We start from the raw sequence: 16306 nt of genomic DNA, 5'->3' as shown, positions 1-16306 counted from the left end.
CGTGGGTTGAGGAGTTAAATATCCTTGCTCAGATGCTCCAGCTATTTCAGAAAAGGAGTTTGTAGAGCCTATTGAAGAGAGCCTTCAAAGTTTCACTGAAAAAGGGGCTGTAAGTTCACTATGCAGAAACTAGAGCACTACATTCTAAACAGAGAATGTGGCAACAGGTTAAAGGAAGAATAATTTATCAGTGAATTTTTGCACTAATCCTGTAGACAGCAGCAAAATTTCTTTTAGTACAACAGTATTGTAGAGTAACGCTGTACCTGCTTGCCTGAGTGACCTTTTTATGTACAGTATTGTCTTTTCTGTTCTTGATTGGGTTGTGATTATCAGATGTAATTGATGTGAGAGACGATGTAACTGTCATACCTACTATCTGGCAAGTCACATGTAGAAGCTTAAAAGGATATTAGTAGTTGTGCAGTATTTACAACTATGGATCCACTATTACAGAGTAAAGTCTTAGGAAGTCTGCTTCCAGCTTTGGAAGAAGAAAATTTTCTCCAAATAAGACTATGAAGCAGTACCTGTAACTTTTCTTGTTCTTTCTTTTTTTTTTTTTGGAAGAGTAGTTTTTAATTTTTCAACTGCTCAGAAAAAGAAGAAAAAACCCCAGATATACAGATGTTATTTCCATATTAAGAGGAATTGTCAGTTCTTGTAATATAATGAGGTTGCAGGAAATTGTATTGATTTCTCCCACTTTAAATATACCCAAGTACTTAAATCGCATTCATGTACAACCAGTTATTTGGCTCATACGTGCAGTCAACACCATAAACTTTCTCTGACCTAGTATTTTTGCATGTACATTGTTCTGTGTCAGGTCTGTGGAAGTACATCCTCTTAAATTGAACATGTCCTGCTCTCTTCCAGGACTGCATCAACCTCCGTGGAACAAGTGAGAGAACGAAGTTACCAGAGAGCTTTACTTCTCAGTGATCATAGGAAAGACAAGGACAGTGGTATGTTGATTTATCACGTTGGAAGGTAGATCAATCACACCAGTCCCCCCATGGTAATCTGGAATCATTCTAATAATATGTTTGGGTCTGCTTCATCTGTAGGGGGAGAATTACCTTGTAGCCCATGCTCACCGTCTCATGTTCAGTCTCCACCTTCATCTCATTCAAATCTCATTTCCCAGTTGCAGCTTAAGGTCCCTTCTTTCACTGAATTTATGGAAGGTCAGTAAGCAGATGACCTTGTGTGACAGTTGACATATTGAATAGTCTCTTAAAACAATTTTAATAGCTCTTTTAAAGTCAAATTTGGAAAGACTGCTAAGCATAAGACCAGCTTTTCCCACTTCTACCATTATCTCTGCTTTATTTCTGTAGAGCCTGATACTGAAAATCCAGAGCCTGCTTCTGAATGTCCGTCCCCAGATACTTCACAAAGGACATGTAAAAGCCCATCAAAAGCAAGCAAGGTAATGAACAGTGCATGCAGACTCGTGTGTGGCGTAGAATGTCCATATGTGTGTACACACACATATCTCTGATTATACCTTACAAAATGTTCATCTGTCTCTGTGCCATAATTTAACACAGGTAAACATGTAAAGAGATTTGTATTGGTTGCTGCACACCGACAAAGTTGATTAATTTTCTATACTTTCAGTAGCTGTAGATATTTTTGTATGATCTTGCATTCTCTAGGCACAGAAGAGATTTTACTGACATATCACTGCAGTTCTGCAGGGTCAGAACTGACAGTAATAAATGTGATTTACATACCTTAGACCTTAGCAGGAGTTTCCTTTTGCTGTGGCAGGGTTTGGCACTGATAAGGAGAAAGATGTTGAGCAGTATTAATTGAAAGTAATTCAGGTTGTATTGTTGGGTCTGTCTGCTTGAACCATGCCAGTTTTAAAACGTTGAATCACTCTGAAAACGGCATTATTTTTAAGTGGTCTCATCTGCAATTATTTTGTTCAGACTGAGAAATCTAAAACATCAACAAGGAAGAGATTCTGATTTTGACCTGACCTATTTCTGTTAGTACTTCAAAACGCACTTTCTGGTCTTTGAAGAATGGTTGAGACACTTGCTAAAAATAGCATCTTGTTAAGTTTAAGCTTTCTATTCTTGCCATTTTTCTTACTCCAAATAGATATCCTGTGCTTCAACACTTCTTTTTTTCCCATCAGGAGAAAACCCCGAGACATTGTTCTTGTTCTAATGCATATGTAGTTGACTGCTTTGCACCAAATGACTTTCTTTTTATTCCAGCCCTCTTCACCGAGTCCTGGAGTTTCAACCCAGTCCCTTGGGAAAACCCCCACAAAGCCAGATTCGCACAGGGAAGCTGCAGCTAACGCACCTGAGGCTGAATGTGTGAAACATCCAAAATCCGAGCTGCAACAAAAACAGCCAACAAACAATGTCCAAGCACTTTCAAAAAATCATCCATCTCAGCCACATCTGCGCAGTTCTGCTGAGCAGCTTTCACATTCACAGAAGTTGCCTTCTGCACCTTTGAAGCTGCACTGCCCCCCTTCACCTCACGTGGAAAATCCTCCCAAGTCCTCCACCCCTCACGCGCCTGTGCAGCATGGATACCTTTCACCAAAGCCTCACTCGCAGCAGTTGGGATCTCCATACAGACCTCATCATCCACAGTCACCTCAAGTTGGAACGCCCCAGAGGGAAACACACCGGAACTTTTATCCAGCAGCACCAACCCTTCAGCCAAGTAGTCAGCAGCAGGCTAGCGGACCCCTGTTCACTCAGCCAACTTCAGGACAATCTTCGGCTTCTTACAGCCAGTTTAACCAACAAAATTTGAACAGCAATGCACCACCTCCCCCACCTCCCCCACCCCCTTCTTCTACTTACTATCAAAGCCAGCAACCCTCTGGAAACTTTCAGAGTTACAGTCAGTTGAAGGGTAGCATACCCCAACAGACTGTGTTTTCATCTGGACCAAATCAATCACTTTCTAGCACTGCAGGTCAGCAAACAGTGCCAGGGCACCACGTAACTGCAGGGCATTTTTTGCCGTCTCAGAACCCTAGTATTCATCACCAGGCATCAGCATCTGCTGCTCCTCCTCCTCCTCCACCACCACCTGCTCCAGGACCTCACCTCGTACAGCAGCAAAGTACTCATCAGCAGCACTCTGTAGCACACGTCGTTGGTCCAGTTCACGCTGTGGCAGTAGCTCCTGGATCACACATTCATTCTCAAGCTGCTGGTCACCATTTGCCACCACCACCTCCACCACCAGGTCCTCTCCCCCACCACCAACCGCCCCATCCTTCAACTGGACACCAAGGTTTGCAAGCACAACACCAGCATGTTGTAAACTCTGCACCTCCCCCCCCTCCACCCCCACCCTCCAATGTTATCAGCTCGGGGCATCACCCTGCATCAGCACAAGGGTTGCACCACCCATCTCACCAGGCGCCCCCCCATTTTCCTTCAAATGCTCACACGAGCGTTTCCTCCTATTCCTCACAAGCCCCACATCACACAACGCTAGGACCTGGACCTCAACATCAGCCTGCTGGAACAGGACCTCATTGCCCACTCCCTGGTCAGGGTCCTCACATTCAACCTCAAGGACCAAACAGTATCACAACACCCACAGCTTCAGGGTTCTGCCCTCACCCTGGCTCTGTCACCTTACCCCATGGAGTGCAGGGGCCGCAGCAGGCCTCACCGGTGCCCGGACAGATCCCGATTCACAGAGCACAGGTGCCACCAACTTTTCAGAATAACTATCATGGTTCAGGGTGGCATTAAAACAGACCCCCTCTAATCCTAAACATTTTTAAAATGTTGTGTAATATAAACTGTGTATATTTCATATGTACCTGTTGAAGGTACTTTTTAAAGCTTGTACATGATACTTTGTATAAAAGCAGACACCAGTGCTCTTTCATTGTATTCCTCTTTTTTTTTTCTTTTTAAATTCCTGAAAGCGTGCTGTTAAGCCAGTATTAGGGATTTCTTTTTACTTTGTAAGTGAACATTCCAGCTGTTTTTTGGTTTTGGTTTTTCACTGTTTTTTTTTTTTTCTGGCAGTAGGTTTGATGCTGCATAACCTTTAAAATTTTATCATTGCAGTTAAATTCATTTAGTGAATGTTTTCTATATTACTTTTATACATATGTAATTAAATAAGTACGCAGGCTACATGATGGCACTAACAATTTTTTTTTCCCCTCCCCCCTTTTCTTCTGTCAGCAATCCTTTGTGTGCATAGAGATAGAAAATGATGCAATACAAATTTTTATAGTTTTGGTGTGGACATGGCTTTTTGTTTCATCAGTTATTTGCAGAACTTGTAATTTAATGTATAGACCGTTTCTAATGTTTGGAGTAATGTAAATACTGTATTTCTTTTGCTTGTACAATTGCTTAACTTCCCTTCATTTGATATAGTATTGTATATAAGTCTCTTTTGCAAAAAAAAAAGGAAACAAAAAAGTGTGATCTTTGTGAAAGTAGTACAGTATATGATTTTTTTTTTTTAATATACTGTCACATTGCAGCACTGGTTGGGCATTTTAATTCATGTTAATAAATCACAGTTATGTCAGTTTTAACTGCTTGTCCTGAAAGGGTGGTATGTCTTCAGGGAAGTGCCCTGGAGGGCTGTTCCCTTCTCCACAGGTCCCATGGACAGGTTTACTGCTGTAGCACAGACAGGTGTGGAAGGAGGGAGGTTTATTTCTTCTCTTCATTCTAGAGGTAAGGAAAAACTGCTCTGAGCACAGCAGGCTCTGGTGTCAATTATCAACTGGTGAATAAGGCTGCAGCAATGTGCTACACAAAGGTGTGTACACACCAGCACCGCTGCACTAATGCTGCTATCTGACCTTGGTTACAGACCACAGAACCAGCTGCACCCTGCACGGTGTTCCTGTTCTCTTCCAGTGGGACTGCAGGTCTGCTGTTGGTACAGACTGTGGGGACTGTCAGACTTGCCAGAAAGTTTAGAAACAATCTTGACTATTTGTAATGCAGCCTGTCATCACTGCAGCGAGCCTCTCACTAAAGGAGAGCTGGGTGAGTGGTGCTCAAATGGGGTATGGGATGTTCTATAAAGATGTATGTGTGTACATACATACGTATGTATATATGTATGTATATATACACACACACGCTGCTATGTCATTGATTTGTTTTTTTTAAAAGGAAGTAATTTATTCCTGCTGATCAACAGTAGCAGCTAAGATGGTGGTGTTGCACTTAATCAGGTGCAGAGTTATTCCATAACTGGTGTGTGACAGTGTCCTTACCTTTTCAGCAGCGACTGCTCTGAATTCTGCTCACCTAACAGGACTGTGCTTGATGACTCCAGCCCTGAACCTGAGAAGAAAACCTGAAATGGGATGTGATGTGAAGTGGCTGTTTCTACTCGCTAAAAAAAGGTGGTAATTTTTTCCTACATGTAGAAAATAATTTGGACTGTTTTAAATTGTAATTATTGAAAAAAAACAGTAAAAATAGCACACTAGAAATATTTCACTGAACAACTGCTGGCTGTGCAAAGCACATGCTGTATAGAATACATGAGATTTTACACTAGCATGAAGTAGAATAGGATAGACTTGCTTCATTTAGAGGACTTTTCCAACCTTACTAATTGTATGATTAGGCCATCAATAGCAGCGAAAAATCCAATCCCACTCTTAGTCAACTACTCAGATACTGATCTAGGGAAACGCCTGGATCACCCTCTGTAGCCCAGTATTCAGATCTCATCCTGAGACCCCCTTCCATTCCTCTATGCAGCAGGTCAACACATCATCTTAGATATCAAATACATGCTGCATGTATTTGATAGCACGCTGGTGAGCTCTTGCAGAAGCACAAGGACCTGATGCACTGGATGCATGTACTACACATGGTCCTTAAATTCTGCAGTATTGCCATGGGCCAAGCAGAGGACAGAGGTATTGTACCTGGCTTGTATTTCAGCTGGCATGGCATTCAAGTGCTAGTATTCATGGATTGAGGCTTCTGAGTAGTTGCAGCACCTACAGCCTACCAGGGGCTAGGCCAGGTGAGAAGCTGAATGTAATTTTTACCTCTGGCTCTGGAGTCCGTTGTGCCACTGTCTCACCAGCGTTGTCCATGCAGCAGTTAAAGCAGTTCCAGCATGAAGCACTCAGGGTGTGGAGGGTGAGGACGTGCAGTCCTGAAACCCAGCTGCTGGCAGGGGCCTCAGCATGTGAACACAAGTTTCTCCTGACCGGTGCATGTGTCCCCCACGCTTTGCAGCTTCTTTTTGCAGGAGTGGCTGCACCAGCCTCTTGAGGATGGGGTCGTCATTGGCTTTCTTACAGTAGTTAAACACTGGGTAGGAAACATTCTTGTTCAGTTTTATCATGTTTCACCTAACAACCACTGCCACACAGCCCCTGGTGCCACGTTACCCTTCAGGGTGCTCTGATGGACACCCGGTGACATAGTTTACAAATTAATACAGAAAGCTGCTTTTTACTTTGTCCAGGATAAACCAGCTCCCACCCACCACCACCGCACCAGTTGGGAGTCAGGGCTAGCAAAGATTCCAATGACCAGCACACTGTCTGAAAAAACAAAACACTTTAATTAGACAACTGCAAGCACCTCAAACAACTGGTTATTGTTACAGCATGGGGCTATCTTCTCACAATCTAGTTATTGCAAAGGCATGTGAATAAATTTCATATAGACAAAGTCAAGAAAAAAAAAGTGGCACCGTAGTTACATGAAGATCAGAAGTAAGCTTACATTCATCCCACTGACTTCTAGAAGAGGCCCAAACACACCTCCGTACTGTACATTCTACAATCTGTATTGCCTATGAGCTTCAGCCTATGCAGCTTGCCTTTTTTTTTCCTAGGAAACACCTAATTGTTGCGTGCAACTTACAACAGGTAATCGTCTGCCTAGTAATGGGAAAGAATAAAGCTTAGTGCAATTTGTTTTAGAAACATGTAAAGCTATGAATGGAATGAGCATGATCCTTCTTGCATCACTGTACCCACTGCATGGTACAGAGTTGCAGCTCTATCCTTCCTTAACTGGTGCCAAGCACACTTGTGTAAAAAATCAGCAATTGTACATACAGGGTGGTTCTCATGCTCAACTTTTAATTCATTTTTTGTTTTGTTTTGTTTTTTTTCTCTCTTAAGGTTATAGTACAACTTACAGTGCTTATAAAAAGGCAACACCATATGGTACCATGTCTTCACTATCACATTGTAAGGGAAATTGCTATTTTTTAATTTTCTTAAAAGCACTTAAAATAGGCAAAAGTTCTGAAAGGGAACGGTAAATGATTATGCATACTTTATTAGAAAGAAGTCTAGCCTTCCTTTAAAGTGCCATTTGGGGGAATGAAATCCTGTAAACCAGAGCCACTTTGTTTAAAATCCAATGAACAGGAACTGCTGCAGAATAGAAAGTTTACACAATTCCTTAAAGCAGTTTTAAGTCCACTACATGCAATTGATTTGCTATAAAGCTCTCTAAAGCTTAAGTCGCTTTTACTCTGAAATTGAGTCCCCAGTCCCATACTGAAATGGCAATAAACATTTACAGGTGCATTTACATACACTATAGTACAGGAGTGACATCCCTTTGCCAGAAGAGAAAAATTGTACAGTTCCTCACCGTAACTCAGTTCTGACTCCATAAATTTCTTACACTTGTAAATTATATAATATGCATCAGCTAAAATATTTTATTTTTTTTTCTTCTCATAAATAGTTACAAAACTTGCCAAAACACATGGGGGTAGGTTTCCTTTGTTCAAAAATCTGACATCTGAATGTCACACAACACAAGAAACAATGCTTAAAAGACACAGTAAGTGTTTTCTGAAGAAAGTGGGTGAGTAAACTACTAGCTGAAGACAAAAAGAAAGACTACCCTTCCCCAAGAACACAGTGCACAAAAAGCAAAATGTCAAACAGTACCTCAAGCAAAATAAAGGTCTGAGAGGATTGAAGCCAGCTCACGTGTGATCCTGCTAAAGAATTTGTGACAGTCACCGTATAGGTCCGATGCACTGGGAAGTGGTTGCTGGCTTTTTTGTACAGCTGAGAGATTCTGCTAAGAATTCAGCCACGGATGCCTGAGGCATTCTCCAGCTGAAGCACGTTTCTCTGGGACCATTTCTAGCATGGGGATCAGGAAATCTGTAAACTGTGCAGCATCTTCGTGAGGCCAACCATACTTCTCCACAAGCACATCAAAAAGACTCCAAGGTTTCAGTTTGGTAATGTGTCGGAGCTCTCCTGCAAACAGAAATATTACTGGCATTAGGAAAATACCTCTCCATCCCTGTCAGTGACTAACCCGTTTTGTTTTTCTTCCACTCTGCATTCACTGCATCTTGACAAGACTCCTTAGGAAAGGGCAGCACATGGCAAGCTTGCTTGAGGTCACCAAAGAGTTACAAGTAAGTCTGATGTCAAACCCAAGAAGTCATTCCTACAGCAAACCGTATGTTACACCTGGACTCCACTGCAGCACCACTTCTGATTTTTCCTGCTGTCTTCATTCTGTTTCCGTCACACAAAGGACTGGCTCACTCACACATCAGCTCACACTGTGAACAAAGAACATCACGGGCCAAAACCCCCAAATTTTACAAAAACTGCTCCAATCCTAAGGTGGAGGTTGTGGCATTTGCCAGCAGGAAGCAGAGACTCCTTCCACACTGAGCCAAGCACACATGTTTGGTCCTGGGAGACTCTCCAACACCTCCCAGACAAATGCCCCAAAACACACTTTGGCTGAATCCTTCCTGAGAAGGAAGCACCTTCTGCTGCCCACATCTCCTTCAACCAACCACCAACACAAGTGGTGGCAGCAGCTGCAGGATTGACTTCCATCAAAATTTGGCAAACCTGACAATGTGTTTCAGACCAAAACCAATGAAAGAGGCAGGGACTTTTCTGCCACTGAAACCAGCTATACCATTCAGGTTTACCTACAGGGTATCTCACATGATGGCAAAGACTGACTCTTCTGGCTGCCATCTCCGTTTTTCCCAGGCATACATCTGAGCCAGCCCACCTCCGCACTTCAGAAACCCCTGCAGAGGCTGCAATGTCCCCTGCACTGCTGATGAAGGTGATGATTTCTCACCCAGTTCTGGAAGGTGAACATGACTCACCCCTAGCTTCAAGAGCATGCTCTGCCATCTGATAAGGGGGGCACACAGGGTGAAGTGCGATTTGTTGTCTCTGTCCATATTTATTGCCCATAAATTGCCATCAGATGTCAGCTCACAGGTCTGAGTTTCTGACATCGCTGTGGATTCAGAACTTCCAGGGCAGAAGACGACTCGTCTCTTCATGAGCACCTGAATGCTATTAATGGATTAAAAGTGTCACACGCCCAGCAGAACAGGCTCCTGCTACCTCAGGCCACAGCAGGACCCTCTCAGCAGGGTGCTACACTTCAAAAAGCAGCTTTCCAGGTGCTATCACAGAGACCCCAAAAGAGAGGGTCTGCAAATTGTTGATCAGTTGCAAGAGAAAGGACACCTGCTGGTAATGCAGAGTAAGATGCGCTGCCCACAGCTGTCCCTTTCCCAGTTCACAGGGTAGGCGGGGTGCTGAGATGGAGCAGAATGACATCAGAACTTTACATTTACAGCACAGACTTGCCCCACCAGTACCCACAAGTCAAACCAGCAAAGGCTCTGCTTCAGGCCCGCACTGTCCCAGGTCTGCATGTACGGAACGGACAGCACATCTTGGAGCAGTGCCTTCATTCCAGGCCCACTCCCAGCCTTTTAAAAACGTCATGTAACTGCAATTTAACTGCTGAAAACCCATGTAGGTTTCCCAGAGTGTTTATCAGTGACCACTAACAAGAGTAGATGGCAAACTACCTAGTGATATACTGTTAAAGGTACTTTCCAACCCAAACCACTGATTCCTTGATACAACTTCCAATGGGCAAAGCCCCAATACCCCAGCTAGCATCTTGCACAGGTTTAGCTCACAAGGAGATAGGGCTATCAAATACCAGAAGAAAAATAAAAGGAACCATGATCTAGGGAAGAAAAACAAAACAGAAGATTTCAAGTTTTAGTGCCAAAACATTAATCATTTTTACAAATAGCAAGGCACTGGAGAAAAGGACTCTCTGCAGTTATTACTGGGCTTAATCGAGACGGGATCCTGTACAAACTGACCATTTTTCTTACTGTGCCTAAGCAGCAACTTAAAAACGCTTTTTCCTTTTTTCAGCGCACCCTCTTACTTGAATATCACCAACTGCTTCAGGCAATTCCTAGAAAGAGGAAACTCGATCCTGTTTCACTCATTACTTGGTGACACCTCTCCTTTTGTGCCTGTGAATTCAGCAGAATAATTCAAATGTTTAAAGTTCCACTCTAAGACTGAACTTGTTTATGGACAGGAACACCCAAATCATGATTTCTTGATTTTCAATCAAGGCTGATGTTTACAAAACAGGAGCCTGCAATTAGATTTCTAGGTCCAGCTTTATGCTGCAGTGTGCAATTTCTGGAAGAGCCTCAGGCCTGTATGCTGCATGGCCTCTCATCTCAAGTGCTCAGGCCACACGCAAGTAGGTAGTACAAAATGCAGCAACTTCCTAGCCAACTCTGAAGCCTCTCATTTCCTGCCAGCCCATCAAACCAAATCCCTCATGGGGGGACAAGAGAGGTGGCCAGACAAAAGGAAAAAGGTATCTCGTGCCCAACTTAATGAAAACAAAAAAAAACCAAAAGAAACTCAAGTAAGTGATCAGGAAACTCACCAACCTCTGCTTTTCCTCCACAGAGCATTTCGTTTTCCTGAGACTGGTGTGATGTGAAAACGCAGCTTAAGCCTGCATTTGAGATTTTCTGTTTTCAGTCAAATGGGTGGGATTCAGTCTCCTTAAGCCTCCACAGAACACCTGCACCACTGACACTATGTGTGGTGGGTAAATGAAGTTTATTTAAGTGCTTAAATCCCACCCAGAGTCATGAGCCACAATAGATCGTACCTCTGAGGAATGTCACTGAAGTTTCAGGTCCTGGAGGACAACAGCAACACTTTTCAGTGAAAGATGCTCATGGAATGATATGAAGCTCTGTTCTTCATGGGAATTCTATGAACTGCCCCCTTCCATGTGCCACACTGTGGTTATTGGGTAACTCTTACATCATTTAAGGGTCCATGACACCATTAGAAAATGGCAACCCATGTGGCACAAAGGGAATATTAGGAGTATGAGAGATGCTTTAAGGCGAGTCAAGCTGGAGGGGGTCTACCTGCCTCTGACAGTGGCAACAAGAAGGGGCAGGAAGGGCAGGCAGAGAGGCCTTTTGCAGGCCCTGCCCTCAGTCTAGCAGCTGCAATCCCTGTCAGGGGGTGCCTCCTGCCCAGCTCTCTCACTGTTTTATACATTTACAGACCTGTCAGCCCTGAATTCATTCATCTCAGTCAACAAGAGATTAGTTCTGAGCCTCTCTGGCTCCTGCAGCTGCATGCTCCTGAAGCTCAGTGCCTGCTGAAGACGAAAGTGCTTGTTGTAAAGCCACCTTCCTTCAAGTTCCACTTCAGGTGTCCCTCAGCTCTCAGCATGTGCTGGAGAACAGCAGCTGTTTTCAGCTTACCCACTGACATTTATAAACCACCTCCTCCCTACACTAAAAAAGCCCCAGACAGTAGACTGCACCAAACGGCAGTCACTGCATGTCCTCCATCACCAACCACTCTTGCCCCTCTTTGCACCGTGTTCACTGCCCACTGCATCTGAGACAGGCAGACAAAGTTCTGACTCTTCCCACAACAGCAACAAAGCACATTTGAGGTCCCTGCTGTACCACAGACATCGACACAGAACAGGGCAGATGAATCCCTGGATCATCTCCTGCCTTGTGACCTCAACCTCTTACAGCACAGTGCTGCCACCACAGCCTCCCTAGCACTCCAGGTGCCCACTGCAACCAGTCACTGGTCAGCACTGGCCCTGCTGATGAGCTGTGTGCTCAGGCATGTGGAGCCTCTTTCAAGAGGGAAGCCACAAGTGTTCTTCAGCAGGAAACCACTCTTGCCAGCTGCAGTCAATGTCCCCAGATGCTGCCCCACTGCATAATGGGATGCTCCTGACACATCCTGTCCCTTGATACAACACAGTGCTGTCTCATACACAGAGGGATCAAAAAACCCCACTTTGAAGCATCATCACTTCCCTCATGTGTCTTAAGGAGCAGCCTGAGCAAAGGCAACCTACAAGAAGAAATGCAAGGCCCAGAGCATTTGCTCAGGTTAGTTACTTTCTTGTGGCAATGGACAAGGGCTTTCATCTTAGAAGAGCTGCACATTGGTACAGCACCAAACACAGCCAAGTCATTGCCCATGGCTGCAGCACTTGGCCATTTCAGTAGCTGGGAGCACCAGAGAGCGGCTTTCTTCAGCACTGTGTTACTGAGCCTTTCCTGCATTCTCTCTCTTCAGGGAGCCTATCAGTGTGAAGACTGACTGCATGCAGCTGTGTGCCCATTGCCCAGCAATTCCCTTCCCACCTGCATTATTCCCTATCAGTAGCATCTGCTGGGCACTACGTATGATCAAAAGCAGTCGACAGATGATTTTCCATCGCATTACAAGCTGTGCATCACTTGATTCCTTACACAGATACTGGACAACAGATTTTCACAGACACTTCTTAATATCCACACTCTGTTGAGTCCACGCCAAAATGAATTTTAAATGAAATACTGAATACTGCAAATCGTGGCTTTTCTCAGCAAGCCAAGTTTATACCCAAGTTCTTCTTTTGTAAGAGAGTTCCATTTAAACAGCTCTATTTCTTCAGTACCCATAAACGAACAGAGTCTCCTTTGGGATAGCATTAGGCTTTTAAATTAGTGTTGCAGAAATACCGTTACCTTTTTTGGTGAAAAACTCCTTGGAATATTTCCCCAACATAGCGTATTTTCGAGGGATTTTTCCCAGCAGTTCAATGATCAATGCTATGTGGTCTGCATTGGAGAACATTGCCAGCAAAACAGAAACATACAACAGTTTAATCAGTACATTGCATGCACACACTAACACCGGCCTGGTACAGACAGAAATAGATTGATCCTGGTGGGAAAGAAAAAGGAAATAAAGGGCAGGTGCACACTGCACAGTGACTGATTTGGAAAGATGCTTTCAGCAAAATTTTCTTCTCAAAAACAGCATTTGAGTTATCAGCTGCCACAAACAACTTTTGCTATGTTATTGGAAATGCGCCAATAGTTGTTTTTCAGAATGTTTAGCTAAAGAAAATAAATTGTCAGATAATTCCTGCATATTTTGTTTCTCAAAAAGATATTTTTGTGGTATGATTTCAGGAAATGCTCCTCAGTGGGACGTGCTACAACCAGTAACAGCAATTCCACTTCTGTCTGCATCACGGCACCTTTCAAAAAGAAGAGGTACTACCTCTGCGATTGAAGAATTCCCGAGAATATTTTCCAGATAGAGCAAAGTGCCTTGGGATATTGCCTAGAAGCTCTATGATGTGTGCTATGTGGTCTATGAGGGAGAGAAAAAAAGGATACGGGAGTGGAAGGGGCAGGGAAAGGATGGGATAAAAAAAGAAGAGGAAAGAAACTGGAATTAGTAAAAACTCAGAAATAGTTTCAAATCAACGTTTGCAGCAAATCCATGCAGAGGTTTCCAGGATCAGCAGAGCTCTGGCATCATTAGTAGCGTTTAGAACAAGGAATGATGCCCACATTACCACTGCAAAGTGTATTTACGAGCAAACAAGCATGAAAATGGACAGATATACAGATGGAAGCAGGAGTTAATTCTGATTTAAAAATAATAAATAAATAAAATTAGTAATTGCCTCGTTGAAATAAAAATACACTACGTAAACATTATTCCAGTGTCACTCTTATCAAGAGAAAAAATACTGTAGTTCAAAGTTCAAATTCATCGTTTCTTTTCTAAACTAAAAAGTTGTTATTCTCAGGTTTCCACACATATGCAATCTTACAGGAAGGGCAGTTTAATTCCTTCAGGCAGTTGTTAAGTAGATGAATATCTGCAGAAGGGAGTTTTTGCCCACCCATTGCTAGTGATGGAACTTAAAACTAAAAAGAAAAAAATCATATTTATATTCTGAAAACAACCATGTATAAACAAGTTCACTCAAATACAAAACCTCACTGAAAATTCAAGGAGTATGAAAATACCTAGAAGCTAGTATCTCAAAAGATTCATACCTTCATCTCTGGAATAGTCTTCACCAGAGTGGGGTTCAAACAAATAATCTCCAGTCGCTAGCTCAAAAGCCTGCAACACAACAGACACACTTACAGGTAATTCAGACAGAATGTTCTTCATCTTAAGATGTCAGCAAAAGATCACAACCACCTCAGAACCTACAGGGAATTAACAGTCAAAGCTCAATACCTAAAACTTGATCTGAGACAGAGGAGAGGCAACTTACCTGGGGGCTGGTAAGAGAGCTTCATGCCCAGTCCCAAGCACATCCTGTCAGTCCCAGAGGCTGCAAGTTTGGCAGTAGGCAGCACAGCCAGACCCCAGGTGCTTCTGCCCACTCAGTCAGGATGGGCAGAGGAGATAGATGAGAGGTGTGCAACTGCAGTCCCTCCCCAGCAATCCCTGGGGCTCCACTGGCTGACCAGGGAGTATTTTGGTTGCAGTGTGACATCCCAGCACCAGTCCTTGGTGGTGGGAGGCAGCAAATGGCCTCCATCTGAACAGATGGGCTGCACGGGTGTGTGAGGAGGGCATCGGTGTAAGGTGATGTTAAACACGCCTTTTACATACTTAGGTGCTGTCTGCTGATCATGTTAAATACATGTAGTCAAGGAAGCTGAGAGAGGGGCACTTCTCTGTAGAGTTAACAAAGAGCTATGCCTGTGTCTGAAGGCTAATTATCTGTCAGCACATCTGGGACTCAAAAAAAAGTCTGAATAATAAAAAAAAGATTAGATCTATTTTAAACTCTAACTAATCACTTGAAATTAGTAAGCAGAGTGAGCTTCCTTGATGACTCAAGGAGTTTTTAAAAAGGTATTTTTGTTGAATCAGAAGTCAAAGTACACACACTGCAATAAGGGGGTAAAATACCAAGACGGACGCTGGCGAAGGAACCTGAAGCAGACACTACCATGACTGGTCCCTACAGGCCATGACGGTGCTTCCATGGGATCCTAACCCTGTGTTAGTGCAAGACAAGACTGAGTTTCCCTTTAGGGTGCAATGCCTATTAAAAGCTGCAAAAGGCTGAGATAACCATGAGAGCCCATACTTGTGTACAAACATAGGCTCATCTGTCTTAATTGGTTAAACTATTCTCTTTCTGCTCTGGATTGCCAATTACCCAAGCAGCCACAGCAATTTAATTCTTTTCCAGGTGGTTGAAACCTCAAACCACTCTCCAAGACCAGGGAAAACATCCGATCCAGAAAGTAATTCCAAAGACCAGATGGAACTTCATGGCACGGTTCTGGGAAGGGATTTCACTCCATTAGAATACTTACTACAAAGCATTTGTCTCCCGAAAACACACACATTTCTGTTCCAATTCACAACCTGGCTTGTTAAATCACCTGCAAATTTAGCCTATTTATGGGTACTTGGCATTTGCAAGCTGTGAACTGCAGAGCCATCCAAGTGGGTTACAGCCAGAATAGTTCATTGCCGTCACAACGAGGAGCCAAGAAAGCAGTAACGACCCTTGCTGATACTTCCTTAGATCCTCTGAAGTCACTAACTGAAATCACTAATGAACAGTCACTCACTTTTTTCTTCTTCTACCCTGAGCTTTGACAATTTTCATTTTACAGCTTACAAAAAAAATATCTGAACAACTTCATAAATAAGCAGAAGAAAGATCAGGGAGTACCTCTAAGATGTTAGTGGACTAAGCAGAGGGTGCAGGAGAGGCTAAGGGGGTCGTGTTTGTTCAGGCTGAAGCAAGGCAGGAGAAGAGGGGATTTAATTGCAGCACTCCACTGCCTCAAAGGCAGTAATAGAGAAAACCAGGATACAGACTTCCCAAGGAAAGGACACAGGACAGACACTAGCAGTGAGATGAGAAATTCCAACCATGCTTGAGGAAAAAAGTTCTTCAGTGAGACTGGCTGAATACTGAGACAGGCTGCCTAGAAGGGCTGTGGCAATGCCGTTCTGACAGATATGTATCCCTCAGAACAAGGCTCTGAGCAACTTCATCTTGACATTAACCCTGGTTCAAGCAGGAGGCAGGCTACCAGAGATCTCTTTCCACCTAAATTTGCCTATTATTTCTATGATGCTACAGATATAGATGAGCCATATTTACTTACTTTGAATGTA

The 16306-nt window shown here is 43.4% G+C and overlaps 2 protein-coding genes across 7 annotated transcripts in view; one reads left to right on the top strand and one right to left on the bottom strand.

Annotated features, from left to right (window-relative positions):
- Window positions 1-13387, top strand: part of KMT2E (lysine methyltransferase 2E (inactive)) — a 71803-nt gene extending 58416 nt beyond the window's left edge. For 4 of the 6 annotated variants that reach the window (XM_054399382.1, XM_054399380.1, XM_054399383.1 and 1 more), the window contains 6 exons: window positions 880-968; window positions 1071-1190; window positions 1344-1435; window positions 2238-5021; window positions 5263-5386; window positions 13321-13387. In XM_054399382.1, coding sequence (XP_054255357.1) covers window positions 880-968; window positions 1071-1190; window positions 1344-1435; window positions 2238-3752 — 1816 coding nt within the window. In that variant the 3' untranslated portion in view covers window positions 3753-5021; window positions 5263-5386; window positions 13321-13387. The remainder of the gene's footprint in view (window positions 1-879; window positions 969-1070; window positions 1191-1343; window positions 1436-2237; window positions 5022-5262; window positions 5387-13320) is intronic. The other 2 variants (XM_054399381.1, XM_054399384.1) reach the window with 2 other exon arrangements.
- SRPK2 (SRSF protein kinase 2) overlaps window positions 7827-16306 on the bottom strand; it is a 130932-nt gene continuing 122452 nt past the window's right edge. Inside the window, exons 14-17 of the mRNA XM_054399386.1 lie at window positions 14203-14272; window positions 13412-13504; window positions 12871-12963; window positions 7827-8245 (exon numbers count right to left, since the gene is read on the bottom strand). Coding sequence (XP_054255361.1) covers window positions 8061-8245; window positions 12871-12963; window positions 13412-13504; window positions 14203-14272 — 441 coding nt within the window. The 3' untranslated portion in view covers window positions 7827-8060. The remainder of the gene's footprint in view (window positions 8246-12870; window positions 12964-13411; window positions 13505-14202; window positions 14273-16306) is intronic.

This window comes from Indicator indicator, chromosome 3 (assembly GCF_027791375.1).
Source record: "Indicator indicator isolate 239-I01 chromosome 3, UM_Iind_1.1, whole genome shotgun sequence".
NCBI classification, from domain to species: Eukaryota; Metazoa; Chordata; class Aves; order Piciformes; family Indicatoridae; genus Indicator; species Indicator indicator.
Note: the sequence above shows the minus strand (reverse complement) of the source record. Positions and strands in the feature narration are given on the sequence as shown.